General features: G+C 50.3%; 1 protein-coding gene across 1 annotated transcript; it reads right to left on the bottom strand.

Annotated features, from left to right (window-relative positions):
• Window positions 1–436: 436 nt before the first annotated feature.
• CIMIP1 (ciliary microtubule inner protein 1) lies at window positions 437–8,153 on the bottom strand. The gene is made up of 4 exons (XM_028089131.1): window positions 8,086–8,153; window positions 6,077–6,158; window positions 4,518–4,619; window positions 437–598 (listed from the first exon to the last, which is right to left on the bottom strand). The coding sequence occupies exons 1-4, from the start codon at window positions 8,151–8,153 to the stop codon at window positions 437–439; spliced, it is 414 nt and encodes a 137-aa protein (XP_027944932.1).
• Between the last annotated feature and the right edge of the window lie 5,692 nt (window positions 8,154–13,845).

The following is a 13,845-nucleotide window of genomic DNA, read 5'->3' as shown; positions in this document are numbered from 1 at the left end:
GAAAAGCAGGCCCAGGAATGTCTGGGTGCAGAGACTCCTGGTCTACAATCTCAAACAGGTGGTGAGAGGTACAGGATTGAAAGCAATATTAAAGGACTTATACAGAATTTTGTTTTTAAAATGAAATCACGTTGTTTTTTTAAAAAGCCATACTTAGAATTCCCAAAGTATCAAAAAAAAAAAAAAATGAGAGCATCCATTTTGCCTTATTTATTACATTAATCAAGAATGAGTGTGTGATGAGAATGTTCTGGAAGGGAGGGTAGATGAACTAAAAAAGTCAAAGGGCTATTTCATGTTCTTTGCAACATCTGCTGAGCAAATGTGGAGGGGAACCCCATCTGCTGGGGGAGCGCCCCCCTTCCTGGGCATGGACACTGGGTGCCCAGTGGTTGGGTCGACCCGCTCTTGCCCAGGGCCTGCAGTCTATCTGGACTCAGTGGATGCCTTGCTTCGGCCAGCCTAGCTCTTTGGCATATGCCCCCTTGCAGCTTCTGATCTCATGATCGTGCTCCAGACACTTGTTCAGGCCGGGCACCCCGGATCTCCATCCGATGAAGCCCTGGGTCGTCTTCGGGATTGGGGGCGATGGCAGGATCTGGAATGGAAAGGCATGGGGTTTAGCCACCTGGGGCCACAGTGACATGAGGCTTGTCCACGGAGGCATCAGGATCGGTGAGGGAGACCTGATGGGAAAAAGACAGGAAAGAAAATATCCCTGAGCGAGGTGCACCCAAGGTAACCATGCTCCAATCACCTGGACCCCGAGACTCACTTCTCCCTGCAAAAGTCATGAACACCGAATATGTTTCTTTATCTGGTCATGCTTAACACGTTCATTCACAACCTCCAGTAAAATAATTTTCATTTGACAAAAGAGCAAAAAGGGAAAAAAGAGTGAGGTATAGAAATATCAAATACTACAGTTCACACCACTCTTTATAAAATATAGAACAATATTGTCGGATGGTATCATGGCACTTATAAATCTGCCGGTTTCGATGGGAAGGCTTTATGATATGTGTGTGTACACACCCACGCACACCCCAGACTGTGGGGACCACGGGAATGAAAAGCAATGGAATTTAATTAAAAACCAAAGGGAAATGAGGTTCTGTCTGAGATGAAAAAAATACAGTTTCATTTGTCAATTCCTTGGACAGACTTGAAATATTTGAAAAATGAGGGCAAATTTTCAGGCTGTTTCTCCCCTTCCATTTGAAATGATGTTCTGTTCTGCTTTTACAGGGTGATTTGAATGACGACAACACGAGGAATATTTGTTCTAACAGGAGAACTGAGACAGAGTGGTTTCAAATGCGTGGGGTTATGCGTTCAATGCTCGGCTCAAGGGATCTGTGCTCCAGGCGGTGGTGGTGGCGGCGGGGGGAGGGGTGGGGGTGGTCCTGGCGGGCTGGCTGCCACTGTCGCACAAAGCCCCCAAACGTATGTTCTCGATGAAGTGCTAAAATTAATCTCCTGAGAGGCTACTTTCAGGGAAGGTCATCAACAGATGCCAGAGGGGCCTGCTCTTCCGCGCCTGTCCAGACGGGCCCTTGGGACACACAGACTAGCTTTCAAGTCTACCTCCAACTTGTAAGGGAGATGTAATCGAAAACCACCCTGGAATGCCACCTTTCATCCACCACGTTGGCAGAGATGAAAACACCGCCGTTAACAAGGGCATTGCAGGAGAACAAGTTGGTTCATTGTCTGTGAAGGGCGACTAGAGCGCTTATCTACCAAAAATGAAAACGCAGACATCCTTTGACCTAAAAGGTACTCCTAGGGACTTGTCCTAAGACATCCTCAATATCTGTGCGCGCCACACCAGTGTTGGTGTGGGGGTTCACTGCAGCCCTGGGGTGATAGCAAATCACCGGACGCAGCCTGCGGTTCACCGCAGGGGACTCGCTCAGCGGCGCGCGATGGAATACGATAGAACACTACACAGCAGTCTAACACGGTGAGGCAGGCCTGTATGTTCTGAGACGGGACATGTTGAACATAAACTGCTAAGAGAAAAAAAGGTGCATAAAACAGATGAAACATGGTATAATTCGTGCAACAAGGGAGAAAAGATTAAAGATCCACACAACGCGCTTGCATATGCCGATCTGGTCTCTGGAAGGGTGCCTGGGAAACTGAGAGTCAGGGGAGGGAAAGAGGCTTTTCAGGGCATGCATTTTGGGGTGTAGCACACCTGTTAAAAATAAATAGATTTTTAAAAGGGTCTAGCCACCCAAAGGAGGGATGGGAAGGAGGAAGAAGGGGACCGTTTCGTCAGCAAGGAAGGACGTTCAGAAGGAAATCGGACAAGTGCTTTTCTCACCTGATCAAGGTCCTTGTGCCCCCAGGCCCTCTGCTTCGGTTTCCCCAGGGACAGAATGGGTTTGGCGGTGATTATACCTACCTTCTAGTGTTGTGGTGAAAATAAGATGACCATGTAAAGTACTTAGTAGGGTGAGCAACAACGCCACAATAAGAAGAGCTAGCAATTCTTTGGGGGTGGTAGATAGAGGCATAGCGAAACATCCAGAAGGAGCTCCCCCAAATGCTAATCACGGTCAGGGTATATATGGATATTTTAATTTATTATTATTATTATTTTTAAAGATTTTACTTATTTATTTGGCAGAGAGAGCAAGAGAACACAAGCAGGGGGAGGGGCAGAGGGAGAGGGAGAAGCAGGTTCCCCGCGGAGCAGGGAGCCTGCTGTGGGGCTCGATCCCAGGACCCTGGGATCATGACCTGAGCTGAAGGCAGACGCTTAACCGACTGAGCCACCCAGGCACTCCTTAATTTATTATTTTGTTGTATTTCTAAAATATCAGTGAATCTATATTGCTGGATAATCAGGGGGGAAACACTCTCAACATATCTCACTGGAGCGTATTCGTTCATTTAGCCATCAGATGCGCTCCCGCTGAGCACTCACCACTGAGCACTCACCTTGTGCCTGCCGCTCGGTCTGACCCTGAGAGCATCAGGAAAAGAAAATTCATAGAGCCTGACTCCTCCCACCCCTGGCTGCCTTCCATGTGAGTTTACATCTCTTCTTTCATCAGGACACAGAAGTGCTTTCTCCGTAGCCTGGCAGAGGGCAAAATCCAGGACCAGAATGATGGACCCATGAAGGGAGGCCTGGGGATGTACCCAGCTCGGCAGGTCCTAGAGGCATCTGACCCATGTCCATGGCTGACTGGTCTCAGGTGGTCTTCTCCCCTCTGGGATTGCCTGTCGCTCACTTCGCAACCACAAGGATCTTTCAAAAAGGCAGTCCTCACCATGCCACAGCTCTGTTTCCCATTGCAGACTGGGTTCAACTCCTTCCTCTGGCCTCTGAGGTCCAGTGGGATCTGGCTGTGCCCACCTCTCCATCCACCTCACTTCCCTTCCCACTCTGACCCACCCCCAGCTCACTAAACTCCAGCCTCATGGCATCCATTGCTGTTCCTGAAATATACCAAAATTGTTCTGCCTCAGGGCCTTTGTACATGCTCTTCCCTTTGGCTGGAAAGCCTTTCCAGGGCTGGATCCTTATCATCCTTCAGTCTTCAGATCAATGGGCACCCCCAACCCCTGTTACCCTCCAAAACCTCACCTGTCTCTTGTCTCCATGGCATCTAGCGTAGCAAATAGCAATTTTGTTGGGGGGCACCTGGGTGGCTCAGTTGGTGAAGCATCTGCTTTCGGCTCAGGTCATGATCCTGGGGTCCTGGGATCAAGTCCCATGTTGGGCTCCCTGCTGAGTGGGGAATCTACTTCTCCCTCTCCCTCTGACTCCCCCACTCGTGCGCTCTCTCTTTCTCTCATGCACACACACGTGCTCTCTCTCTAAAATAAATAAATAAAATCTTAAAAAAACACCCCCAATTTTGTTGAATTTCTTGTTTCACGGGGCCTCCCCCTACCTCCCCACCCCCAAGCCAGACTCATGGGCTGGAGTCCCCTCTTCTTGTTTGCCACTGTTTGCCCAACCCAGCACCTGGTGCCTACTTACAGCTAGCTGTCCCTAGCTCTCTCTAAAAGTGCCAGGTAACATTCCAGATCCTTCACAGGCATTATCCCACGGAACCCTGATGCCACTCGCTGTAGTAGGTGCTTTCGTGAGCCCCACCGTACAGGGGAAAAGGAGACATGGAACGATCGAGTCACATGCAAGACCACACAGAAGGTGAGCAGCCGAGCAGGATTTGGGTCTCAGTGGTCTGACTCCAGAGCCCGGGCCTTTACCCTCCCAGTCCCTGTAAATGTCTGCTGAATGACTGGACCGACCCCGTCATTCTCCTGGCTTCCCTCTGCTTCTGCAGAGCTGAACGCAGCGGCTCCTGCCTGTGTCGAGACCAGTAACCCGATGTGCTCCTTACCTGTGGGCTCCGGAAGGGCGTGGAAGCTGGCCTCCCACCTGCTGGCTGCCACTGTGTTCTTACCTTTGGGGGTTGGCTTTGTGCTCCTGGAGCGAACACGCTTATTTCTTACTTAGGAGAACAAGTATTCAAAACGACTTTGCAAACCTTGATGTATTTCTCCACTGGGGTCACGGGCCGGATGTGGAACCGCTCGGGAAGCTCGATTTTGGGCTTTGGGGTGGGGGGTTTTTCTTCACCCTTGAGCAACTGCAACACAATCCCCAGAGATGGGAAGCGTCAGACTGAGGTTAGTGGGAGCCTTCTCTGCATCGTCCCCCCAGGGCGCCGCGTTTTGCAGGAGACCAAAGCCGCTCTGAGAAACGTCCGGGAGCTTGGTGCAATCACACAGTTAGGGGCCGTTCGGGGACTGGCTCTTCAGGCTGCGCAGCCTCTGGATACAGTGATCAACTGCCGTGTCCCCCACCACCTTTGGCAACCTGCTAATTTATACTCCCGAGTCATAATTTGAGAAAACTTCACAGGTTACGGACTCAAATAAATAATTGCCAACAAGGTTTCAGGGCCAATCTTTAAAATATTAGAGGAGAGGCCCCACCCCCCTTTTAATTTTTAAAACAATTTCAAACTCTTTGAAATTACAACTTAATTACATATAAAGAATATTAATATAGACTTTTTATGCATTTTATATTAATAAGGACTCATTTTATGCATAACATTTCAAGTTGTATAACTCTGTAAGTATTAAAAAAATTCATTAAGAATGGCATAATTTCAAAGCTAGCGGGATGGGGTAAATTACAAACGGGGTTACGCTGCCTTGAACCATGAATGTTTTGAATTATGTGATTCTTACGTGGTTCTGCATCCGTCCAAAGAAATGTGGCTTCTGGGTGTCCTGTCCTGGAGGTGGTTTGAAAGGCTGTAGTCTGGTGGCCACCATCCCACTGAAGCCCATATAGGCATTTGGTATCTGTATGGTGTTTTATACATCTGAGCCACTATTCTATACTCGGATCTCATTTAAACATGGGCATTTCTGGACTGTCTTGAACAATGGGAATATGGAGTTATCCTCTCTGCAAGCTCAGCCCTCGGCTGGGCTGATGGGGGCTCCCCCTGCATGGGGCCGGGGGTTTCTGAGGACATCCCCACCACTCCCTATTAATTACACCTGGCCCTTTTCCCTGTTCTTGTTACCTAGCTGGCTTAGGAAAATACCGAGAGTATCTTCCCAGTAATCCCTCGTATATCCACCTGGCTTCTACTTCTCATCCCATCTGGACTTCCCCATCGCCCAGAGAGGCAGCTGAGGACTCTCATCCCTTTTACAGATGGGCAGTCTGAGGCCAAGTGGCTCTGGAATCAGACAGACCAGCTTCTCTCCTTGGTGCCTCCCTTTGTGAGCTGTATGACTTCGCAATTCTCTGAGCTCAATTTCCTAATTTACAAAATGGGCATAAAACAGCACCCTCCTCTGCGCAAGGGTCCTTGTGTGGATTAAATGAGCTGGTTCAGATGAAGCAGCTGGAGGATGCCTGGCATGTAGTAGGTGCTCAATAAATTCACGAAAGAAAGGTTTCAGAATTAGCGGTCTTCGTATGCAACGCGAACTTTATTCTTGTGGAGTATATGCGTCCTTATCGTTTATTCCTTGAAATAATCAATTCTATCACCCCTGGGCTCATCAAATTTATACTTACCTCCTCGAGAGGGGTTGTTAAAAATCCCCAGTTCTGGGCCCAGTTTTGCCGTGCTTCAGTTTCAGCCTTTAGGCGGTATTTCCTGAAAAAGAAAGTTCCTAAGTGCTGGACAGTATTTGAAAAAGGTGAAAGTAGCAAACCCTAAAAGGATCCACTGGGGAACATTTTACATTTTTTTTAATGCACATTGACTGAATGATGACTCTGCCGGGACGGGAGCTGGGTGCCAGAATAAGACCGTGAGGGAGGCAGGTGTCGAAAGAACCAGAGGTCCTGGTTGGGTGGCACATTGGGGAGAAGACAGGACTGGAGGCTGGCTCTGCCTGAGGGACCATCTAGGGACGAGATTCCTCATTTTGGTATGGTGAGTGAGGTGGGGAGAGTGAAGCTTCTGGGGTGCAAAATTTAAGGGGGTGCTTCCTCCCAGGTTCCTGCAAGTGCAGAGCCTTCACTTGCATGAACTTGAGAAGCAGCCTTCCTTAAATACTGCCCACCAGGGGCCCCCTCCCCCCCCAATCCTGGCCCTGCCTTTGCTCCACATTAAATATCATTTATATATAATGACCTACTAGTTGAGAGCTGGTGTGCCACATTTTGCAAACATCTAATTCAACATTCGTTCATTTTGATTTTCAAGTTTCTCTTCCTATTTTGGAATCAATATCTGCCCCCCATCCCCATCCCCCAGTGTCTCAACAGTTTTGGAGGCCCCCCAAACAAGCTTTTTGCCCTGGGCACTGAGCATCTAAAGCAGAGTCTAGTCTAATGGAGATGTAATGTGAGCCTCAAATATGAGCCACGTACATAATTAACAGTTTTTCTAGCAGCCACACTAAAAAAAAAAAAAAAAAAAGTGAAAGTAAGCAGGTGAAGTTAATTTTTAGTATTACTTTTTGGTGGTGTGAAATCTTTGAAATCTCGTATGTATTTCACATTTACAGTTCATTCCAATTTGGACCAGTCACATTTTAAGGGCTCAATAGCCACTTTGGACATGGGACAGAAGAACAGTCTAAGGGTTGCACCAGCTCTCTTCGTATAGGAGGGGCCGTATGATTTGGGTCTTGAAGGATGCATAGGAATTCATCTGGTGGAGAAGGGAGGAAGGGGCATTTTAAATGGACAGAACATACTTGCTATGGTGATTTTGTAGGTATCCAAGTAGGAGGTAGATAAAGACAAAGTAGATAAAGTAGATAAAGACAAAGATTATAAAAATTAATAGTTGTGTATTTTATGCCAAATGATACTGGCTTTCCATTGACAAGAGCGATATAAAGTTTCCTATAAAAATAAATTTGAGTGAAACAAAGCCAGTTTAAAGAAAAATATGAAGAGATTAACAAAGGTTTTACAAGGAAATGGCAAAAATCTGAGAGATAACTCAGTTTAAGAGGTAAGCAGTTATGCTTTATTGTTACTAAACTTTACTTACTTGCATCTTAAATTAGTAACCTCCCATATTGGTTAAAACCTTAAAGAGATGGTGTATTTAGCAATTCAAGAGAATGCCAAATAAAAACATCCATTACAAATGTCTGCTCAACATAAATCTTTTAGAAAAAGGATTTTTTCATAAATCTTTTAGAAGAAGGATTTAAGTTAAAATTTCTTACTATTTAAAAAAGCAGGAGACTCAAGAGAGAATGTAAAGAGCATATTTATCTCTCGTTCAAATTGAACAAATATTAAGATTTTTGTTTTCCTTTTTATAAAAACTTCGGTAAATCATAAAAATAACATGTTGGCTCTCAACAAGCAAAGCTTTGCAGATGGTTGTAAAGCCAGATGTAATATCTTTCATCTTTAGGGGTGTGCCTGAGAGAAAAGGAAGAAAGGCTTTCTGGTTGAGCTCACTGCCCCACCACCTCCAGCGCACGGTCCTCGCGCCCAGAGGTCGCGCCCAGAGGTCGACCACCTCCAGGACTTGGGGGGGAAACAGGCCGCCAGGTGTGTGCGCTTGAGGTGGGAACGGCCCCGCCCACCGGGGACCGGATCCTGGGCATTACCAGATCTCATCCTGGGCCACGAGGTTCATGCGCTCGGCCGCAGCGGTGCTGAGAGGTTTCTCCGCCATGGGGGCTCGGGTGTCAGGGGCGCCCGCACGCACCAGCCCCGGGCTCAGCGTCTCGCGTCGCCAGGGAGACCGGTTGCCCAGCAACGCGGGACGCGGAGGCGGAGGCTTCGCTGCACCTGGCGCCGGGTGGGGCTGCGTCCGTGTGCCTGCTGCCCGCCTCCGAGCCCCCTCGCCCTCCTCCCTGCCCACCTGCCTGGCCCCGGTGGCAGTAGCCCCCTCCTGTGCGGGAAACCCTGGGGAAACCTCAACCCCTAACACCCCGGTCCCTTTAAAATTTAGGCCTACATGTGAGGCAAGTATGCAAACGGACACGTGTACCCATCCGAGGTGTACCAAGCTTCATCAGTTCTGTCACAGAGAACACACCCCTGCGGCCACCGCCTGGATTAGGAAATAATCACCGTTCGTCTCCACTCCGGAGGAGCATTCCATCCTGCCGCCACCGGTTTGGGGCGCGAGATTTTGGCCACCGCGGTGCTGTTCTGAGTATTCCTGTCCGTGGCTTTGGGAGAACACATGCATGCATGTCTGTCGGCATTCACTCTTTAGAACAATCCCCCAGTGACACTCACCGATAAGATGGCCTGCAGACGCCACAGCCACACTCTCCTTCCTGCCCATCAACACCGACCCCTCAAAATTGGGGCACTCAATCGTTTGGCTGACTTACTGACCCAACGGCTTCCACCATTGCACATTGTCCTAGGCCTGGAACTGGAAAAATGGGTCTAATGACTGAGTGGACGGATAGCACGGGGCAGGGGGACATTTTTCTGCCTGAGCAGCCGGGAGATCCGCATGTGTGCAGGGCCTCCTGGGACTGAGTGAGGGGAGGCAGCGTGCTTCTGCTGACCAATGGGTCATCTCCCAGATAATGACCAAGGCCACTCGGAGAGGGCACAGGTGTCCGTGATTCTCCGTGGTATGTCTCCCTACCTCCCTTTCCCTGAACTCCTTCCTCCCTTGTCAACAGATTTGTGCCTTTATGGGGCTGTTTGGAGGCTGTATTTTCTTATAACAATGCTCCCTGCACCCAAGGCATGTGATGCTTCTCTTGGCTGTTGTGGGTGCTGGGTAGAGGCCCCAAATTGGGGTGGTCACTTTTGTCCACTCAGCCAAAATAGTGAGGGGACAGGCAGGGGCTGGAAGGAGAGCGGACAGTTTGATTCATGGATACAGAACACACTATGCCCATGGCTGAGCAAGCTGGTGGGATGGCCAGTTTGGCACAGGGTGGACAGGTGTACAGGTGGGCCCAGGGTTTTCTTTCTGGCCTTTTCTGTGAGGTTGCCATCCTTCTAACAGTGGGTCAGTGACCTGGAAAGAAATGTGAATAGTGGATGGGCTGGGGAGTGGAGGGTCCCTCATGCAGGACGGGCAAAGGCTGCTTCCCCCTTGGGAAGCTTCCAAGATGATTCTGTTAAAATGATTAATTAAGAATAAATTCATTTACTGACTATATATGATGAGCACTGAGGGTTCATTCATTCCACAAATGTTTGCTGAGCACCCCTGATGTGCCTGGGGATCCAGGAAGGAAGGAGACCGGCTAAGTCGTTGCCCCTACCCTGGGGGAGGGGCCGGCGTGTCTGGAGGGAAGACAAGACAAGGAAGCAAGTGAACAAATGCACACACATGCTCAGGCCAGGGAGCGATGCGTGCCACAAAGCAGGCGACACCAGGAAGGAGGCTCAAGGTGAACGGCATGGAAGGAACTAGTGTGAGTGCGTCGTCTGGAAAGCTCTCCGGGGCCGGGTCATTTGAGCACAGCTTGGATGAGGGAGGGGGCCTGCAAGTTTCCAGGGAGGAGAGAAGTTCAGATCCTGAGCTGGAACGGGCCTGGGGTGTCCGGAGAACACTAAGGAGGCCGCTGCAGCCGGAGGCGCCCCTGGAAGGTGGGATGGGTACAGAAATGGAAAAGCAAGCATGACGCCTTCCGGGCGGTCCATTGAGTAGGGACATGGATGTGGACCAGGTGATAGTGCCTCATTTTGTAGCGGTAGATGGAGTAAGAGTACGATGCGGAGATGGAGAGCGTGCCCCTGGCTGAGGCAGGGAGGCACCGAGCGGGTGAGGTGTGACTTGGGCTTGGGGAGATGAGTGATAGTTCTCCGGTCCTGCCCACTCTCCTCAGAGATACCCACAGGGGGCACCGGGGGGGGGGGGGGGATGGGGCGGGATGAGAAATGGGGAGAGTCTTGAGGTTGAAAGCACAAGCTTTGGGCCTGGGATGTGGCCTCAAGCCTTGCTCTGCTGTGTCCCATCTCGGGGACCTTGGGCAAGTTGACTAACCTCTCTGAGCTGGTGTCCTCATCTGTCAAATGAACTTGTAGGGATCTTAGGAAGCTGGGGAGGTGGTGGTGGGGGAGCAAACATAAAGGGCTCCACGTGGTGCCAGAGCTGTTGGCGCTCACCAGCAATGGAGAGTGTCACCCGAGGGGTAGCCTGTTGGCTGTCTCAGCTCGAGACACAGAGGGTTTGGGGGACAGTGTGGGGAGATGGAAACGGGGCTTTGAGCGGAACTGGGGTTTGCTCCTTGAGGAGGTCAGTTTTGAAGGAGAGGCTGTGGATGGCTGCTGGCCTGGCCTGGACGGCAGGATTCCTTCTTTCCTGAGAGGCAAGAGAGCACTCACCTGGGGGGGCTCACTGGGCCATCCTGAGGCCTCAGAACCATCACGGCACCAGCTTCACGGGGCCCCGGCTGGGTGCTTGCCGACATTCTCTAATTTCTTGGAAGAGGGATTCCTTCGTGGCCGTTTTGTGGAAGGGAAAACTGGCTCCAACAATTGGTGGGTGAGAAAGGATTTGAAGCAAACTTCAAAGCCCCCCGTCTGAGCATGAACACTGGGTTTGGGGGGCAGCCCTTTCTCCCCAGGGGCAGGGTCTGCAGGAGGGATGAGGTGTCCACATGCCCTGGTCCTCCGCTCTGTTTGGACCCGTCATGATGCCCTTCTCTCTCTGGATGATTTTCAGGTGGCTGGGCTTGGCCGTGGGTGTCCAATCTGAGCAGCAAATAATAGTTGGGAAGAAGTCCAGCTCTGGCTTTTCCGAGGTGAGGCCCGACTGGGCAATGTCCCCTTTCGGCAGGTCTTGCGAGGAAGTTTCTGGCCCTGCTGTGCCTCCGCCTGAAACTGCTCTCAGGCAGCTGAAGCTGACGGAGGGCCCAGATGGTGCGAGGTCCTGAGCAGCCCCCTGCCCGGGCCTCCCGAAGAGACTTCCGGGGCCATGGGCACAGGACTCACTTCAGCCGGAGCCCGGGCTCGCTGTCCTGTCAGGGTGTGAACGATCAGTCTTCAATCAGCACGGCCACCAGCATGGCCCACCAGGTCAGTAGGGTTGCCAGGTTCAGCCAATACAGGATGTCCGCGAAATTTGAACATCACCGAGCACGCTTAAACCAGACCGTACTTAGGCCAACAAATTACAAATTATGTTGTTTATCTGAAATTAAATTTCGCTGGGCGTCCTGTATCTTATCTGACCATCGTTCCCTCAGTGAATGTCTTCTCTCGTATGCATACCATGTTCAGCAAATGAGTACATTTGCATGTAGGAAATCCTGTTTATTTTTTATTTTTATTTCCCATGGTGGGGTTTTAATTTGTTTTATACATACCCTTCCCCTCCTCACCTGGTTCTGGGGGTGGAAGCCTCCTCCCTATATTTGAAACAAGACATTCACGGACCTCTGACGGACATCATGTTCTCCACCTACTACTTGAGTTTTATTCTTCCAGAAAACGTGTTATTCAGCATAGATTTCACATGGGAAGATCGGAGAGAGAAAAGGGACCGCCGTCCCTGCTGATTGGACGTGGGGGACGAAGGAAATATTTACAGCTTGCAGAAGGTTTGCCGTGTTCCTGCACATTAATATTTTTGGCCCTCTCTCAGCATTCTGGGACAGTTTATTTTTTATTTTTTTCATCTTGCTGTTGCTTTATAAAACATTTCAACAACTGGAGCCAACTGCTTCTTTTTACTTTTTAAGCTTAAACAGTTTTCTTTTTTATTGCATGATTTTTCTTTTTTTTTTTAAACCAAGAATGCTTTGTGCAGCCAACGTCCCCGCCAGCCAGCGTGCCTTTCTCGCAGCGCGGGTGATTATTACCCCCACTGCACAACAAAGACGTGAAGGCTTGGGCTGCAAGTGCCAATTTGCAGGGAAGGTATTTGATGCCTTCACGGAGTTTAAGGAACTCAAAAGTTCTAGTCTTTATAGCCCCATTATGCTAGCTCTGGTCACAGCCAAAGGACTCCTCTACCTTACAAATCGTCTACACCCCACACAACTAAAGTAACAATTAACATCATTCCGTGGGGCTTATTGAGGAAGAACAAAGCTGAATCCCTCCCACGGCGCCCCAACCTCCCGATCAGCTTGTTCTCCGTTGGGCCTGATTATTGAGCTCCCCCCTCCCCGCCCCCAGGTTGAGGGTGCATTTTGGTCCCCTCTTTCCCTCTGTCCTGCCCCTCCCTTTCCAGCTTCTCTTGTGCCAACTCAGGCTGAGAGAAAAGCCCACCCCCTGTGTGAAAAGTCCATTTGAATGCCCGGGAAAAGAACCAGCTTTGATTTCCAGGTGTGGCGAACACAAGCCATCTTTGCAATTTAAGGTGGTAAAGTGCCCAAGAGCCCTCCTCGGGCAGCTGCAGAATCAAGAGGGAGGGTGTCTGCGGGCTTTCCCACGGTGCCCCTGCCGTGAAGGCTCTGTGCTCCAGGAAGAGTCTGCTTAGCAGCGCGTTGGCTTAGAGAACGCAGATTTTGCCCCGGTGGCTTTAAGTTCCAGGTACCCGATTGAACTCACATGGGGCTGTCACCTGTGACCTGCTCTCCCAGAGACATTTCATCCTGCTGGCCCAGCAACGTGGAGAGGACTTTGCTCCAGGGAGGACCCACTGCCCTGGGTTCTGCCAACAGAGGGCTGGGTGGAAGGTTTTGAAGGAAAACTGGATCTTTGGTTGGGGGGTGGGGAGGCAGGCGATGGCTTCCATGGTCTATTCCCTAAGGTTATGGCGGTCGTCTGTTTACTTACCTGGGGGCACTTGGCAGACTTCTCCATTCTCCACTGGCTGAGGCCTAAGGCAGTCTACAGTTTTGAATGGCCATGCATTTACTCATTCATTCAACCAACACAGTTATTGAGTCTCTTCTATGTGCTGGGCACTGTGCCAGGCACTGGGGACCCATCAGGGGCAAGATGGGACTGGTTCCAGCCTCAGGAAGCTTCCAGTTCTGTAAACAAATAAACCAGGAGACTCTCCGGTGGGGACGCGTGTTAAACATATAAGGGGTGGTGTGGGATGAGGGAGTTTTCTCAGCAGGATCGCCTGGCATTCGAGCAGGGACACAAGTGATGCGTGGAGGCCATTCCCGGAAATAGCACAGGACACCCGTGGGGGGTGGGCCCTCCAGCAGGCCTTGCGGGTGGACGTGGGGAATTTAGACTTTCTTCCAATTCAGTGGGAGGTGCTTAGTGCATTTGGGTAGCTCTGTCCAGTCCAACCCACAGGCTTTGTGGCCTTGGGCATGGTGTTGGACCCCCAGACAATATTCTCTGATGTTCTCTTTGCTGCTTTTTAGGGTTGGTTCAGGGCTGAGCCCTCACAAGAGAGAGGAGGAAGGCTGTGTCCTGGAATCTTTTGCAGACTATCCCCTTCCATGCTTGGGGTGGTTCTGGGATAGCAGCGAATT

This window comes from Eumetopias jubatus, unplaced genomic scaffold (assembly GCF_037043125.1).
Source record: "Eumetopias jubatus isolate StellerSeaLion01/CBP00866 unplaced genomic scaffold, mEumJub1_p1.0 scaffold_9, whole genome shotgun sequence".
Lineage (NCBI taxonomy): Eukaryota > Metazoa > Chordata > Mammalia > Carnivora > Otariidae > Eumetopias > Eumetopias jubatus.
Note: the sequence above shows the minus strand (reverse complement) of the source record. Positions and strands in the feature narration are given on the sequence as shown.